Raw genomic sequence first — 17,434 nt, forward strand, 5'->3', positions numbered from 1 at the left:
TCTTCTCTGACTTCTACAGATGGGGAGCTTGTCCTATGACTTCCAGCATGACCAACAGATGGCTCTTGCTCGTAGGAGTGATGGATAACATAACATGAGTGTTCTGCAGCTTGAACCGTGTCATCTTCCATGGGAACAGCCTCATCTCCATCTTCATTGTTGAGGTTTGAGGCTCCATGTTCTTCTTGAGGATTCTTGCCTTTGAGAACCACCCAATTGTCCTCTACTTTGTGAAATCCCATTTTTGTGAGAGTTGAATTGTCAATCTCACTTATAGCCTTAATGGGTTCGTTTCACTCATTTGAAGCATCAACACCAAAGAAATCAATCAATTTTGAAACAAGTATAGCATAAGGAAAGCGATAATCAGCCAACCTTTTGGATTTCAGCATATGTTCATTGATGATAAAAACCCAGTTTACCTTAATCTGGTTCATGATGCAATATAAAAGGATTAAATCCTCTTCATGTAAAACAACATGATTTGTACCTCTTGGGATGAGTTGCCATGCTATAATGTAGGCAACAAGACGTGGTGTAAGGTTCAAATGACCTGCATGGAATCTGCTTATACTCTGGGTAGGGGTCCTCATACAGCTCTTGTAATATTGCAGTTTATTGAATTCTTGAATCCTACTGGTGTTCCCTTTTCCCACTTTCAGTCCAGCATACTTAATTCCAGCCACATAATTCCAAACATCACTTGTGACCTTCATTTTGATCCCTTTCACATAGGAGACAATGTTCGTTCCATCCAAGGTTAGATTAGTGTAAAACACCTTAACTAAATCAGGATATACATTACCCGTTAATTCCAGCAGCTTTTTCAGTTTCGGGTGCTTTAATGCAACCCTTGTTTCTGCCAATTTTTCTGATTTCAACCAGTTGAAATCCAGCACCTTGGGTATGTTAATCTGCTTCCTGCTCATCTCATGAATGTAGGCATTGATACCCTCTTCATCTCCAGCGAACCAGCTTTCTAGCACTCCTTGAAAGGTGCTTTGCTTTTCCTAGTTTTTCTTTTTGTGTCTTGAGGAGGAAGCCATGGTTGAACCAGAATTTTTGTGTTTGAAATGGTGAAAACCGAAAATGGACAACCAATGTGGGTAGAAAATTTTTTACACATATTTATATTGTAAAATGAGATGATGGAGCAGTTATGAATGGATATGTACGAAGATATTATGCTCTGAAATTGTGCAGAGAATCTTTGAAAATATGCAGCAAATATTTAGGGTCACGATGCACACATACCATACCTTCATTGAGCAACCAAAGCATCAAATCGGTTACATAACCATGACCAAAACCATCAAAGGTACAGTGGTTAATGCCCACTAAGTCAGTCAATCAGTCAAAGATCAGAAATTCTCTTTCCTAGTCATCAAAGCATATCAGTACCAAAAATAAACACATTCAATTACGAATAAACAGATTTAATTTTTCACTGCTAGGCACAATTGACATTTATAATTCCCAATTCATTAAGCAGAAAATTAAACCTATCTTTAGCCAATGGTTTTGTGAACAAATCAGCAAGCTGTAAATCTGTACCAATGAACTTAATCTCACATGTTTCATTTGAAATGTGTTCCCTTAGGAAATGATGCTTAATTTCAATGTGTTTGGTTCTTGAATGCATGACAGGATTTTTGGTTAAGTTGATTGCACTTGTGTTATCACACAACAGAGGTATATGGTTAAGTAAGATACCAAAATCATTCAATTGCTGTCTTAGCCATATCGTTTGAGCAAAACAACTCCCTGCTGCAATGTACTTTGCTTCAGCTGTGGAGAGAGCAACACAAGATTGTTTTTTGCATTGCCATGAGATCAAGCTTGATCCAAGCAAGTGACAGGTTCCACTGGTGCTCTTCCTATCAATTTTGCAACCTGCAAAGTCTAAATTAGAATATCCAGTTAAGCTTAATGAAATGTTACCTGGATACCACAAGCCAACTTCTTTAGTTCCTTGCAAATATTTCAAAATCATTTTGGCAGCATTGTAGTGTGATTCTTTAGGAGCAGATTGAAACCGAGCACACATGCACACTGCAAACATTATGTCAGGCCTGCTAGCAGTGAGATAAAGTAGTGATCCTATGAGTCCTCTGTATTTGGTTTCATCAACAGAAATTCCAGCTTCATCAAGATCCAAGTGACAGCTTGTTGAGAAGGGTGTGCTAATTGGTTTGCACTTATCCATTTCAAATTTCCTCAGCAGATCTTTGCAATACTTAGCTTGATTTAAAAAAATGCCATCCTTTGCAAGCCTAGAAAGTAGTTCAACTCACCCATCATTGACATTTCAAACTCACTCTTCATGATTTCCACAAAAGTTTCACACAATTCCCCATTGTTTGATCCAAATATGATATCATCTTCATAAACTTGTACTAGAATTGTGTCATCCCCTTTCTTCTTGATGAATAAGGTCTTATCTGATGTGCCTCTGTCATAGCCTTGTGAGATGAGGAAATCACTTAGCCTCTCATATCATTGCCTAGGAGCTTGCTTGAGCCCATAGAGAGCCTTTTTGAGTTTGAACACGTGTCCTGGATGCAGATGGTCTTCAAGACCTGGTGGTTGTGAAACAAATACCTCTTCATTTATATAACCATTCAAGAAGGCACTCTTCACATCCATTTGGAATAGCTTGAACCCTTTGATGCAGGAGAAGGCAAGTAGCAATCTGACAGCTTCTAGCCGAGCCACTGGTGCATATGTCACATCATAGTCTATTCCTTCTTCTTTTTTATACCCTTTAGCCACTAGCCTAGCCTTATTTCTGGTAATCACCCCATGCTCATCCATCTTGTTTCTGAATACCCATTTTGTTCCAATTATATTCATCTCAGGTATTCTAGGAACAAGAGTCCAGACCTCATTAAGAGCAAATTGATTCAGTTCCTCTTGCATGGCCAGAATCCAGTTACTGTCCTTGAGAGCTTCATTCAGATTTTTGGGTTCCACTTGAGATACAAAGGTCATTGCTTCACAGAAGTTGTTCAAGGATTTCCTAGTTGATACTCTTTTCTCAATGTTCCCAATGACATTATCAAGGGTTAGGTCTCTCGGGGTTTTCCACTCTTTTGGCAAACCTGCAGACACAGTAGGTTCTTGCATAGCATGTGTATTAGCGGTATCAAAATGAATCGATTTATTTTGATTTAAAAAAGATTTAAATTCATTATAGTCAAGGTCATCAACAGCAGTTTTAGATATGCTATGATCAGCTTCATCAAATACAACATGCATTGATTCTTCTACCATAAGCAACCTTTTATTGAAGACTCTATATGCATGACCATTCAAAGCATAACCAATGTGCACACCTTCATCAGATTTAGCATCAAACTTACCTAGATTTTCTTTGCCGCACATCTGCAAAACAGAATAAAAATGATACAAATGGTACCCTTTTCAATATAGGGTCCAACATAGATTAAAATCTTCCCTTTGGTAGCCATTTTGCTAAATTCTTAGGAACAAGATGCTTTCTAGCAATGCATGGCCTAGAGGTATGACCAGATTTCATGCAATAAAAACAGGTTACTTGAGATGCCTTTTTGCCACTGTTAAAAGCTGAAAAAAACTGATTTTGCTGGAACAAAAAAACTTGAAAGCTTTTTGACATTGGTTACATTTCCAGGGGTATAACCAAGACCATTTTTATTGAAAAAAACATTCTGTGAGCCAAGGAGAGACTCGATGTTTTCTCTTCCCTTGGTGAAATTGGAAAGGGTTTTTAGCAAATACTCCACTTGTTTTTCCAATTTTTTGCAGTTTTCACAGGTTTTAATAGAGGCATGCAAGCATGTTAGTTCAAGGCTTACCAAATCTGTTTTGGCCTTATGCAGTTCTTACTCAAGTGTTTTTACTTTAGGTGCAAGCACATTATTTACCTTTTGCAACTTACTGCATATTACAACAATCCTATTTGCTTCATCATGTGTTTCCTTGAAAGCAGCAAGCAATTGATCATAGTTATCATAATCCATAGAGAATTCACTTACTGAATCAGAGATTGACTCTTCATCCTTCACCATGAAGCACAGATTGTTTTCCTCACTCTCAGTTGAAGAGCTGCTGGTTAAAGATACTTTATTTTCTTCCCATGAGATGTAAGCTTTTCTTCCCTTGCTCCTTTCAACCTTCTTGCTGGCAGATTTGTCCTTTGATTGATTGTTTGGACAATCCATTTTGATGTGCCCTATTTTGCCACAGCCAAAGCAAGTATAGTTAGAGGAATTTGAATCATTAGGTTTAGGATACCTTCTTTTCTGCTAGTTCTTATCTCTTCTTTTCTTCTTCAAGAATCTGCTGAATCTCTTTGTAAGAAGACTTATTGTTTCATCATTTTTAGCATCTTCTTTTTCCTCCTTGATCTCATTTTTTTGGGTTTTCTTTCTGCTGTTTCCTGCTCTTTGAGTCTCTTGAGCTCCATCTCATGCTCCATTAATTTTCCAAAGAGTGCAGCAGTTCCCAGCTTTGACAGATCACAACTTTCTGATATGGTAGTCACCTGGGTTGCCAGCTTCTGTTGAGGCACTTCAACACTTTTATGTTGAGTTCTTCTCTGTCAAATTCCTTTCCCGAACCAGTAAGGTGATTCACATCAGCAATTCTCTCATCGGGTTGCATTCTAAACAATTCATATTCTTGGATGAGAGAATGTTTTCTTGACCTCTTCACATCTTCAGTACCCTCATGAGTGACTTCTAAGACTTCCCACATCTCCTTAGCTGAATTACATTGGGATATCCTGAAAAACTCATCCATTGTTAATGTAGAGGTTATGATGTTCTTGGCCACAAGATCATATTAAGCCTTCCTCCTTTCGATCTCATTCCATTCAAATCTTGGCTTCACCACTTCTTCATCCTTGACAACCTGCATTGGCACATAAGGTCCATGGACCACAGCTTCCCAAATTAATGCATCAATAGATTCCATGAAAATTTGCATTCTAATTTTCCAAAATGCATAATTCATTCCATTGAACATAGGTGCTATTAACAGCAGATCCCTCAGCAAAAAGCACTTTAAACTCAGACATTATTACAAACAAACTTTATTAAAATACAAGTCCTAGCTCTTGATACCAATTGTTGGGTTTAATAGTGCCAAAGTTCAAGAAGGGGGGTGAATTGACCTTTTAAAAGTTTCTCGCAGAATCAGTATTTATCACAGTACACAAAAAATAAATCGATTTATTTGGAAATGAACAGATTTATTTTGGCACTGTTTATGTTTGAAAACGTTTATATCAGCCAAGTTAATCACGAGATTATGCAAATTGATTTTCCAGATACACACTCTGATTTTAGGAGTATATTATGAAACACACAAAACAATGACCTTCAATTTTATAGGCAAGTGATAAAGGTTCAATTATTTAGCTTGACAATCAATTGGGTAACCTATCACAATCAACCTGTTGCAGTTGTATTTAACAGATCATAAATCTTCTTCACAGAACCAAGCTGATTTTCCAGAAAATAAGAACGGTATGAACAAGCCCAGAAAGAACAGATTTATTTTTAATTGAACAAATTCAATTTCTGGCAGATTAACAGATAAGCGTGAATTAGAGTGCAGAGATTAAGGGAGAATGAACACAAAGCAATTATACTGGTTCACTCCAATGAGCTACATCCAGTCTTCACCTAAACCAAGGTGAAATTCACTAAATCACAATTCAAACAACCACAAACACCACTGTTCTTGAACCTTACAAGAACTTTGGTACACTTGCTAAAAACCCTATTTCAGCATACACACTCTTCAAGAAACCCTATCAAGAAGAGTGTACAACCACACTTTTACAAGAAATGAAATGTGAAACGAATACACCTGATAGAGGATGCAGAAATCTGCCTTAAACTAGTAGAACAGATCGCTTAAACAGTAGCAGCACCTCTCACCAAGCTTTGGAACCAAACAAGAACAAACACACTTTTGATTTTTGAAATCTTTCAAGAAAACATGCTAATTCTCTGTAAATCCTTAATTCTCTGATGTAAAAATTTGTTTTCTCAAATGTATGATTCGATGTTTAAACTCAAAAACAAGTTTTCTTTTTATAGAAAACCAACTTATAACAGATTTTTGAAAAACAGTTAAAGCTGTTATAAAAAGAACATATTGAAAATAAAATGAACATATTTATTTTCAAAAGCAGTTAGAGAATCTGTTATGTGAGGAGACTTAGTCAACCATTCTGGTGCAGGGACAAAACTAAAAACCGTTTAAGATAAGCATTGCACCAGACTAAAAAGAATCCATTCATTTATAGATGAACAGATTTATTTTTCAAAACGATAACAGAAAAAGCTTAACTATTAAAACACAGTCGTTTTGAAAGGTAGAAGACTTAGTCAAAATACTTGATGCACAAAATCTGATTTTCACAAGACTTAGCCAAAGCATCAGTTTAAAAAAGAATTTGTTTATTTGGAAAAGAACAGATTTATTTTTATGCAGTAAAGGTGTTTTTTTTGTAAAACATGTGAACAACAGTTTAAGAAATTTATGCTTGCTCTTATCACATGGTCAGGGGTTAAGAGGTGAGTTACTCAGCAAAAAGCTTACTCTTAAACAACCTCTAAACACTACCTAAGACATTCTTAAAGCAAAAGGAAATATACACGAATTGTACATAAAAGTTTTCATCAAACACATGTCTTGAAGGGGCAGCAACCATCTTCAACATGATCAACAGGTAGAGTCCACTCTGTCTTAACAAAACCACGTTCCAGTGCAACGAGAAGACGCAAAACAGAATCTATAGGAGACAGGTTAGAAGCAGAGCTTTTGACTTAAGTCAACCAGCATGAAAGTCAACCAACGAGAAAGTCAACCGACAAGAACAATACTCATCAAAATAAAAAGTTTAATAAAAACTCAACTAAAAATACTCAAATTTATAAAAAAAAAAACTTAAAATTTAATTAAACAAAATATTGTTGCTATTTTTTTCCTTGAAACATATAAAAAAATGTTTTAAACTTCAGTAAATAACTATTATATTAATCGACCGGGCAAGTTTATTTATTCTGGTCCATTATTTTATTTTATTTTTATATCAACGAGTGAAAAATTGTTGTCAATAAATATAACATATTTATAACATATTTCATAATAATTACAAAATAATTTACCATAAATAACATATAAACTATTCTTGGATCAAGATTTCTTCAGTGCTAATTTTTGTTGTACTACTTGTAATATAAGATTTAATAAACATATATATTACTCGGTATAATTAATATTAACACAAACACCATATATAATTATATCAAAAGAATATCTTACAAAAATCTTCAATTACATTTTTAATTCAAAATGTATTTGCCATATTATACCTTTCAAACAACTCATTCATCTTAAATATGTTCTAGCAGATAATAAGACCTATAATCCAATCAGGATAGTTCATGTACCTGTTAGTTCTTGGATGTCATTTGACAATGAGATACCACTTAAGTGATATCTAGCCTCAGAGCACTAATTCTCAACATATACCAAAAAGAAAAATAATGAAATATAAAAATTAATTTAAATATTGACTTAGAGACAAATAAATACTTTAAATAAAAATTAATTTAAAAAACAAAGTCGTATTTAATATTTACTAAGTCGATTATGCAATCGTCCATCTCTAAAAGTCAAGTACTAGTTAGCTTTCATACTTTTAACGTGACACAAAAATTAACTCGACTTTTCTTTATCGACCCAAAATTATCTCCCACTTTTCTTTATTTGATAGCTTTGGATATAGACTAATTTATATTTTTCTTGTAGTCACGTACTTCAAATAAATTTATTATGGAAAAACGAGTATATTATAATAAAATAATAATTTATTTAGATGTTGAATTAAAATAAATGACAAGTAAATAGTAATATAATAATTTATTTAAAAATCAAAATTAATGTAAATGACAAGTTAGGGTTTCAACCAATCGGTGCTCATTTATTATGGACCAAACTATACACCAAAACTTACTAAGGAATATTGATGAATGCTGCATTTTATAAACGTAAAAGTAAATTAACAAAGCAGCTTATTTTACAATGACATGTAATGCACCGTAGGAAATCTATTTACGTCCCTTAGAGATAAGAGGAGGTATGCTTTGTTCGTTTCTGAAGAAGTTTCGAGGGTCAACCTTGGTCTTCACCCGTGCCAATCTGTTAAAGTTATTATTGAAATACTTTGTGCCCCAAATCCTGGCTTGGCTGAAGCTGGTGTAACCATTGTTATTAACTCCAATGTCAAGGTCTCTGTAATTCAGATATGCAGATCTAGGAGACTTTGAAACATAAGCTTCCGTGTAATTGTACAGTCTTCTAATCCAGTTCACGTGCCTTTGAGCTGCTACATCCCCTTTTTCTTGCCAAGACACCCCATATTGAATGTGGAATATGTTGCCAGATCTGTGTGGGAATGGAGTTTCGGATTCTGAAATCTCATTCATTCTGCCTCCATAAGGAGTGAATTGAACGAAAGCATCTTCAGCCTCGTCTTCATAAAGGAAGGGCCATAACCCTTGTAACCCAACATCTGGAATGGGATCTTTCACGTAATCAGATTTTGCTTTGAAGAACGATAAGCCGTTTAATTGAGTTCTGTTCAGCAAAACATCGGTGGATTCACCGTTTGTGAACCCAGCCATGTAGAGAATTGATTCTATCCAACTCATCTCAGTGCAGTCTTCTCTCACCAAACCCAGCTCGGGGAAGCTATTTTGCATCAAGGGTATTAGGTCATCTACACGTCCGAGATACAAGGATTCAAACTGCGCTTGTACAGTTAGATTCCCATTTTGACTTGAATTTACCCTTCCCATGTTGATCCTAATGGTTAGGCTCTCGTTAAGTTTGTTTGCCACACGCTGCCACTTATGAATAATCTCCGTTGCATTTTCTTCCAACGTCCTTGGAACTCGGAACACTGTCACAGTGGATGGAACTGGAACTAGTTTTATCTTCCAAGCCACGATGACTCCAAAGCTTGCTCCACCGCCACCTCTAATGGCCCAAAATAGATCCTCACCCATTGTTTCTTTATCAAGGAGATTACCATTGACGTCAACTATGTGAGCATCAATTACATTATCAGCAGCAAGACCGAACTTACGCATCAAGAATCCATAGCCACCACCGCTAAAGTGGCCACCAACGCCCACAGGGGGGCACACGCCTGCTGGGAACCCTAGTATTTCGCTTTTCTGGCTAATCCTGTAGTAAAGTTCACCAATAGTTGCCCCAGCTTCAACCCATGCAGTGCTGTTTTCTACGTCAACTACGATTCCTCGAAGCTTTATGAGGTCAACGACAACAAATGGAACCCCAGCAACGTAGGAGAGACCCTCGTAATCATGGCCTCCGCTTCGGGTTCGAATCTGCAGGCCATGGCGTTGGGAACAGATTATGGTGGCTTGAATGTGGGAAACAGTGAGTGGAGTCACAACGACAAGGGGTTTTGAGGTTGCGTTGAAGAACCTAAGATTTTGGATGGAAACATCTAGGACAGAGGAGTATGAAGAGTTGGTTTGGGTGTAAACAACATTGGAGATTGAGGTGGTGTTATGGGGATAATTGTAAAGACATTGAACAAACTTTTCATGAGAATCTGCTGAAGAAGGTGTAAGTGAAAATAAAAGAGCAATTGCAGTAACAGCGATAAAATAAGAGCTTAAACGTTTCATTTTTGTGTATGTTGTTGTTCATGTATGAGAGGTGCAAGTTGAATATGAGGAATGCCGAACGTGTAATTTATAGTAGTCTGGAGTTTGATGTTATGGTCCTTAAGTGTAGACACTAGATTTATCAACGAAAGCCTTACGTTAACGAAATTTTGTGTATATAAAAAAGGTCAGCGCATGCCAAATTCTGCCATATGAGAGAAGACAATTCAATCACGTAAACTATGAGACTATTCTACAAATTATACGCTGACCAAATATTATATATATATATATATATATATATATAATCATTTTAAGGTGATCCAACAAAAAAAAAACATAAACACCCTGCAAGCAACAAGTTAAAAAGTTAAAGCGAAAAAAGAAACCAAAGATAAGACACTAATAATCATATATATAGCATACATGAGGCATATACATGAGCAAACTTGCTTTTCATGCATATATATGCACGCAATTATGCAATAGAATCTTAACTGCTTCATTTGGAAAATCCTTCGTAAAATTGAACAATTATTTTCTAAGATTTTTGTTTGTTGTCTTAAATTATCTATATTGGAAGTAAATTTGTATCCTCGTACTCGCCTTTTCTAGCCCATTTGTTAAATAAACCACCCATTTTTGTGTGTGCACGTGTGTATATTTTTACTTTACAGATCATTTAAATTTGCAGAAGGTAATACTGAAATAGTTGGTTTCCTTTCTATTTTAAGAATTATATATATATATATATATATATAACAATTAAAAAAAACCTTAAATGATATGACTTATAATATATTATTTTATTATTTAGTAGTTAATAAATGGAAAAATCAGTAAAAGAAATATTTGTAATAGATGTTGGATGGCTGTTTACAATCTAAAAAGGGTCAATTTTTCCTTTATTTCACTCACCAATTCAAACGTAGGGTGGGGCCCAGATTTTCAATTAAGAAAAGTTGCTTGCACGTATAAGAGATTAATGAGGAATGGTCTATTAAGCTTAATTTATTTTCTCAAGTAGGAAAATAGGGTTGAGTAAGAAACATAACATTAATTTTTATTTTATTTTCAATATTCAAACTTTAATATTTTTTTTTTTAAATATCGTAGACTTTTATCTGTTAGATTGAAATATTTGATCACAATATAAATTTTATAAATTATCAGTTATCGTCAGTCATTATCAACAATTATTTGGTAGTTATAATAAAATCAATAATTTGTAATTTCTATCAAATTCCAAGAACTGGATTAACTTTATAAGTGTTGTTTTTTTAAATTATGAATAAAATGGTAGAAACAAAATTTCATAAAAGATGTTTTTTCGATTTAGTATTTAATAAATATATTGAATACAAAAATTAATTGCATTAAATCACATTCTCATTTCCAGAACAATATAAAAGGATACTAAAATAAATTTGTTAAGATTTAAATATGTATGTCGTGTGAATCAACTTACATGAAATAATTTTATTTTAATTAGTAATATCAAAATTAATTTACGTCGAAGATATGTGGTTTTATATATAAAGAGAATATATCAAATTATATTAATGTAACTTACCTACATTACACTGATAATATTTTTTTATAATCATTTTTAATATAGATATAAGGTATTAATAATTTTTCTTTGTTAATTTTTATCAGCAATTTGTTTTTTATTTTTTTATTTAGAATTTATGGTTTAGGGTACATTTTTATAGATAGAGTATTGGTGAAAACAACTTTCAATGCACCATATGTATTTAGAATAAATTATCCATTAAAAGTTATTGAATTGTGTATTAGTTGAGATAAATTACAACTATATATATCAAACACATATACCGATACTACAATATCGTATAAAACTTTTTTTTTCTGCAACCATGTCAAGTCAATTTGTGTTCTTTGATTGATTTTGTTGTCTTGAATGTCTTGATGTGGTTGTGTTTAGTTTTATTTTGTTTTTTTATAAAAAAAAATAACAATATCGCATAAAACTGATCTTTATTTAAATTTTATTTATTTTTCCGAAAAATTATTACACCAGATTTGAAAGTCAATATTCATTAAGGACTCCTGATCACACAGCATTGGAAATGGTCTATTCCTTGCTGGCAATATATAGACTATATACTAATTCATCGATCAACAAGATATCGTGTCATAAACCATTTCCATTTTACGCATTAATAATAATCTTATTAGTAAAATAATTACAAATATATTTATTAAGTTCTTGTGATGAAAAACGTCAAAAAAATAATTAATATCAATAAACTATTAACACATCAAGATACCGTTTTCGATCTAAAACTTTAAAACAGTAAATAATTTGTTGATCTTACTCAATTCTATTCAATATATAAACTCATGTTTAGAATCCAAAAAGTAGTTAATATATAATGAATCTCCCATAAAATGTTGGTCTTTCACAAATATTTAGAGTTACTTTGACAAATAGGTTAATGGTATTAGGTTATAATTTCAAAAATTCTTTTGCCTTTTTTACGAAAAAGGTCTTTATATTAAATTAAGATATTCAATCAAACTTTCAAATAATATAAATTAAGCTTGGATAATAATTTTTTTTAAAGAACACAATAAAACTAAACTTATAAAGATAGTATTTAAAATATAGAAATTTTGATAAATTATTTTTAAGGTGGACTTTCGATAGATTGCCTGTAATTTTTAGTATCATTTATGAATACCACTTCTAAAAAAAAATCCACCAAAAGCTTTGAGACTTTTCTATATTCTCTATTTTTTGTTGCTTCTTAAAATTTTCTTCCTTTAAACATAATTCTTTTTTTTTCTTCATTGAAGACGGAACTGATGCCCATTTACAGTTTATACCTTGTTTTTTTAAGAAAAATAGTTTGATAAAGTTTTAATTAAACAATAGAAAAATCTTTATTTTCGTTATTACTAAATAATAATGACCATAACCGGAAATCTATGGGTCAAATTTAAAAACAAAAATGAGATTCTATTATATGAAAGGCTAGTCAAAATGAACATTTAGTTATGATCAATAATTCTTAAAATATCTTAAAAAACATATTAACTCCTTTTACTTTTCTTCTCCAAGTTTATACTTTATTATTTTCATTAATTTTTTTGTAGTTTTGAACATTTTCTTAAAATCATGGAGTTCTTCCATCTTATATATACATAAAATCCTTTCACATGTTTTAAGTTCTTATAATATATAAAAAATCTACTTAAAAATATTTATCATAAAAGATCTTTAAAAATATTAATATATAAAGGTTCTTTTACAGAACCTTTCACGGTAGACCTATTATACCTAAACAAGTTCATCTCATGATTTTATAAATATTTTCATAATTTTTTTTAAAAAAAAGCCAACCAACAATATATATAATAATAATATAGTTTCATATTCGTTCATCCAAATAGGCTATTCTAGTTCTCCAATCCTAAATATAATGAGTTTCATTATTTGAAATAAAATTTATCACTCTCACTTATCCTTTATAATGATATATAAAATTCATCTTTCCTATCCAAGTATACAATATCTCTCTAAACTAAATACAAAAAGCAAATTCAAGTTATCTACTAAATTTTCCTTGAGGTTAGTAATAAGTACACGACATCTAGAAAAGTATAATAAACATAAAATTTATGAGATTTTAAATAAGAATATTTTAAGGGATTAAATTATCTTTTAATCAATTAAAATTATCTTTCAACCAAAATGTTTTCTAACCAAGATTTAAATCAATTTTCTTAAGTTCTTATAAAGATTAAACTAATTATAAAGAGGAAAGATAAAAACAAATCAAAAGAGACACAAACATACACTTATACAAAACTAAGTCATCAATCTTCAAGACTTCTTTAAGAGTGGACTCGTTAAATATCGCAACATCATCAACTTCAACAAACTCCACCTATTTGATGAACACATTTCAATTGAGTATGTGTAGATTTCTATAGAAATTATGCTAAAATAACATACAATAATACACGAAAAAAAAATGTAGAAGAGCACATAAATAATAGTGACAACACATAAATACATAAGCCATCAATTAGTTAAAAACATAAAATTGACTACATCAAATAGGGTAGAAATCAAACATTAAAAAAAATGCAAATGCAAATGCAATTAAAGATTACAAACCATAAATAAACATGAAAAACAACAACACATAAGAAAATATGATGAAATGTCAATCCTAATTATCCTTAGCAAACTTGACTTCATCATTCTAATCTTCAACTACTCTTATATGATCATTTAGGTACTGAAATCTCGCAGCACAACTCAATGATATTTTTGGTCATCTATCATGGTGTTTATCCTTGTCAATAACAACTTCTCAAAAGGTGACAATGGAATGCCACAATCAACTAATGAAATGTAAGAAATCAGTGCATTAATAACATAATTGAGTGTTGTTGGGACCTACTTTATTAACTTTTTCATTTTCTGATGCAACAGAAGAATCTTCATCATCTTTTTTCACCCAATGATCATCTACTTTGGTAAAATCCATCTTATGAAGTGTCACATCAGTGATCTCATATATGTTCCTTTAATCACCTCAAATAGCTCCCCTTAAGATTTACTCCAAAGTATACAAAATACTTAGAAATCAACACAACATAGGGAAACCTATAATCTGATAACCTCTTAGATTTTAGCATGTGATCCTTGATGACATAAATACAGTTCACCTGAATCATGCTTTGAATTCAATACATTATTAAAACCAAGTCCTCTTCATTCATCATGTCTTGATTACTGCCCTAGGTGTAATCTGTCAAGCAACAATGAAGGCCAACAATCTTATTTCAAGCTTAAGTTCTCCAGTATGAAAACCTTTTATTGAAACAAAAGATTTGTTCAAACAGCTTCTGAAATATTGAACTTTGTTGAAGTTCTCAATAGCACAAGTATTACCTTTACATACTTTCAGTCCTTCATACTTGAGTCTAGAAATTTCTTTCCCCATTTCAAGAGTTCTTTTAAGATCAACACCTTTGACTTGAGACTTTAGAATAAAACCTTCAAAGGTCAGGTTGGTGAAAAAACATTCACCCATTAGATCCATGGCTAAAAGGATGGAAGAAGATGAAGTTTAGAAAAAGAAGACTATATTACTTTACAAAGTAGAAAATTTGAAATTTCTTCTTCTTAGCCTTGTAAAAATTGTATGTGTACTTACTTGTTTGAAATGTTTTAGGATTTTGTAGAGACATAATTAGACTTCAATTTTGGATGATTATGAGTCTTTATTTCACTACAAGAAAAACGTGAATTATATACGGATTATTACATCTGTATGCAACTTTGGCATCATAAAATAAAATTTGCAATGGATGGGATTCAAAACCAGGTTCATTTAGGGACCAAAGAAAATTTAACCACTACCCCAAACAAATTCTTTAGTAATATTATGATTTTTATTATACTTATTATTATTATTAATAATAATAATATGAGTATAATTTATATTATTAATAATAATAATAATATAATTATTAATAATAATAATATGTATAAATTATATTAATAATAATAAGTATAATAAAAATGATAATATGATCAAAGAACTTATTTGGTCTAGTGGTTAATACTTCCTTAATCACTGGGGTCGAGTCAGTTTGAAAGTTTGTTTACTTCCTTGATACAAAAAGAAAGTTATTTTATTGGGTAGGTATCATAAATAAAATATTTATAACAAAAAATTGTTTAAAAATATTAATAAATCATAAAAATTCATACACTCTCTTTTAAAATTTGGAAGACTATTTCAATATCCTTTTAAATAATTTTCTAACTAAAATTGTTTTCTATAAATTATATATGTTAAAATGCTAATAAAAAATTTATAGATTTAATGTGTTTTCAAGTGAGCAAACAAGAAGTGTCTTAGTTGTAAGAGAAATCTTGCGTGTTCTCTTTCTTAACAGAAAGAAAGATAATAACCACTTACTTTTATCTTGTTCAATAACAATCTTGTTAAGTTTGACTTTGCTATTTTGAGATGCTCCTTTACAGTATTTCTGATCACTATATCAAGTTTCTCTCTCTCTAAGAAAAAAAAGTTACATATTGTTAAATATTCTTTTACATGCAGTGTTATGATTTATTTAAATAATATACAACAATATCGTGTTTTGGGATGTTTTTTCATTTCAATTATTTCTGGACTTGATATAATGATGGACATAATTGAATGTTAAAGATAAGAAATACTCAACGTTTTTCTTTTTGGTGTATTAATCCTTGTATTTATCCATCTCTATAATTTTGTGTTGATAGATTATTGTTCTTAAGTTTAAATATATTTACACAGAAATTTATAATGGAAGGGTCATATTCAGATCTTATTTAGAATCTTTGTGAGTTTTACAGATCTCTTAAAATAAAAATTGAAAAAAAAAATCTAAAAAAATGTCACATAATACATCACAATTAAAATAAAACGCCATGACCTTTCATCTAAGATTTTGTTATAAAAATAAAGTAGATAGAATTCATAACCTTTGAAGTTATTGACATTTTCTTCATAGGATAGTCTGAAAAGTCAAAGGTGATAACGTAATTAAATTATATCCAGGAAAAATAGAAATTTCTCAATCATGGATCTATGAATTCGTATGAGATTATAACTCACAGCATGCATATGTAGTTTCCCTGAAGATTACCTTCCAAATTTTCTAGCTTCATTCAAACAAAAAAAAAAAAAGAGAAAGTTTTCTAGCTTCATCAATTATTTACCAATTATTTACATAAATTAAATTCATATTACCCGTTCTCATGGAGCATCTATTTTTTTACTACATTTATCCGATATGTGATACTTCTTAGAAACATGACCAACATTTTTTTAATATACTAGATGTAAAAGTTTATGGACATTATTTTTCACAAAATATTTAAAATAAATAAAAAAAATTCCTTTTTCATAAATTAAAATCATTTTCTATACAAGTTAAGTAAAAATTTAGAAAAACTGTATGATAATTTCTACAAATTAATTTATACATTAAATATTTTTAATTTATATACGCATGCAAGTTAATACATTTTTTACTTTTATATGTTTACTATGGTGGAAAAAAAACTTATGTTCGTATAGAAACACTAGTTCTTATATATCTACATAAATAAAATAAAAAATATCACATATATTATTAAATTTTTTTATTAAAAATATATTTATATTTAGAGGATATTTTTTTCAGTAAAATATAAATCTAATGGTTGATTTTTTACACTCATTATTTTAATAATCATATTAAAAAAATCACCAATTTTATGTATAGTTTATAATTGTATACAATTACTTTTTCTCTGTAACAGTCATTAATAATGATTATTTGTAATGTTATTTTTTAGTATTATTAAATTATAATTTTATTATATTTTCTTAATATTTATATAATATTAAACTCTTTTACATATTATTATATTAATATTATATTAATTTAAAAAAAATATAAATATAAATTTAGAATATAATTCAATTACTTCTTTTTAATAAAAATATGAATTTGAATTTAAAATCCAATTTAAATATTTGAATTTAGATTTATAAAATTCTAAATTATTTTTATAAAAAATATGAATTTGAATATAAAGTGTGAAATTTTGGATTAGATTTGGATTAAATTTTATAAAATACAATCCATGATCAGCTTATCATTGAGTTGAGGGTTGACAAGAAGCATGCTAAATGCATGCAGAAGTACGTATA

The 17,434-nt window shown here is 30.8% G+C and overlaps 1 protein-coding gene across 1 annotated transcript; it reads right to left on the reverse strand.

Annotated features, from left to right (window-relative positions):
* Positions 1-7,960: 7,960 nt before the first annotated feature.
* Positions 7,961-9,794, reverse strand: LOC137811769 (tetrahydroberberine oxidase). The gene has a single exon (XM_068613603.2). It carries the CDS (start codon positions 9,717-9,719, stop codon positions 8,109-8,111), a length of 1,611 nt encoding a protein of 536 aa, XP_068469704.2. The 5' UTR covers positions 9,720-9,794; the 3' UTR covers positions 7,961-8,108.
* Between the last annotated feature and the right edge of the window lie 7,640 nt (positions 9,795-17,434).

The sequence above is a fragment of the Phaseolus vulgaris genome, chromosome 2 (assembly GCF_051622355.1).
Source record: "Phaseolus vulgaris cultivar YP4 chromosome 2, ASM5162235v1, whole genome shotgun sequence".
Taxonomy (NCBI): domain Eukaryota; kingdom Viridiplantae; phylum Streptophyta; class Magnoliopsida; order Fabales; family Fabaceae; genus Phaseolus; species Phaseolus vulgaris.

Bases quoted from the DNA above. Each gene is read 5' to 3' on its own strand.
- LOC137811769 (XM_068613603.2), bottom strand. From the start codon at position 9,719: ATGAAACGTTTAAGCTCTTATTTTATCGCTGTTACTGCAATTGCTCTT.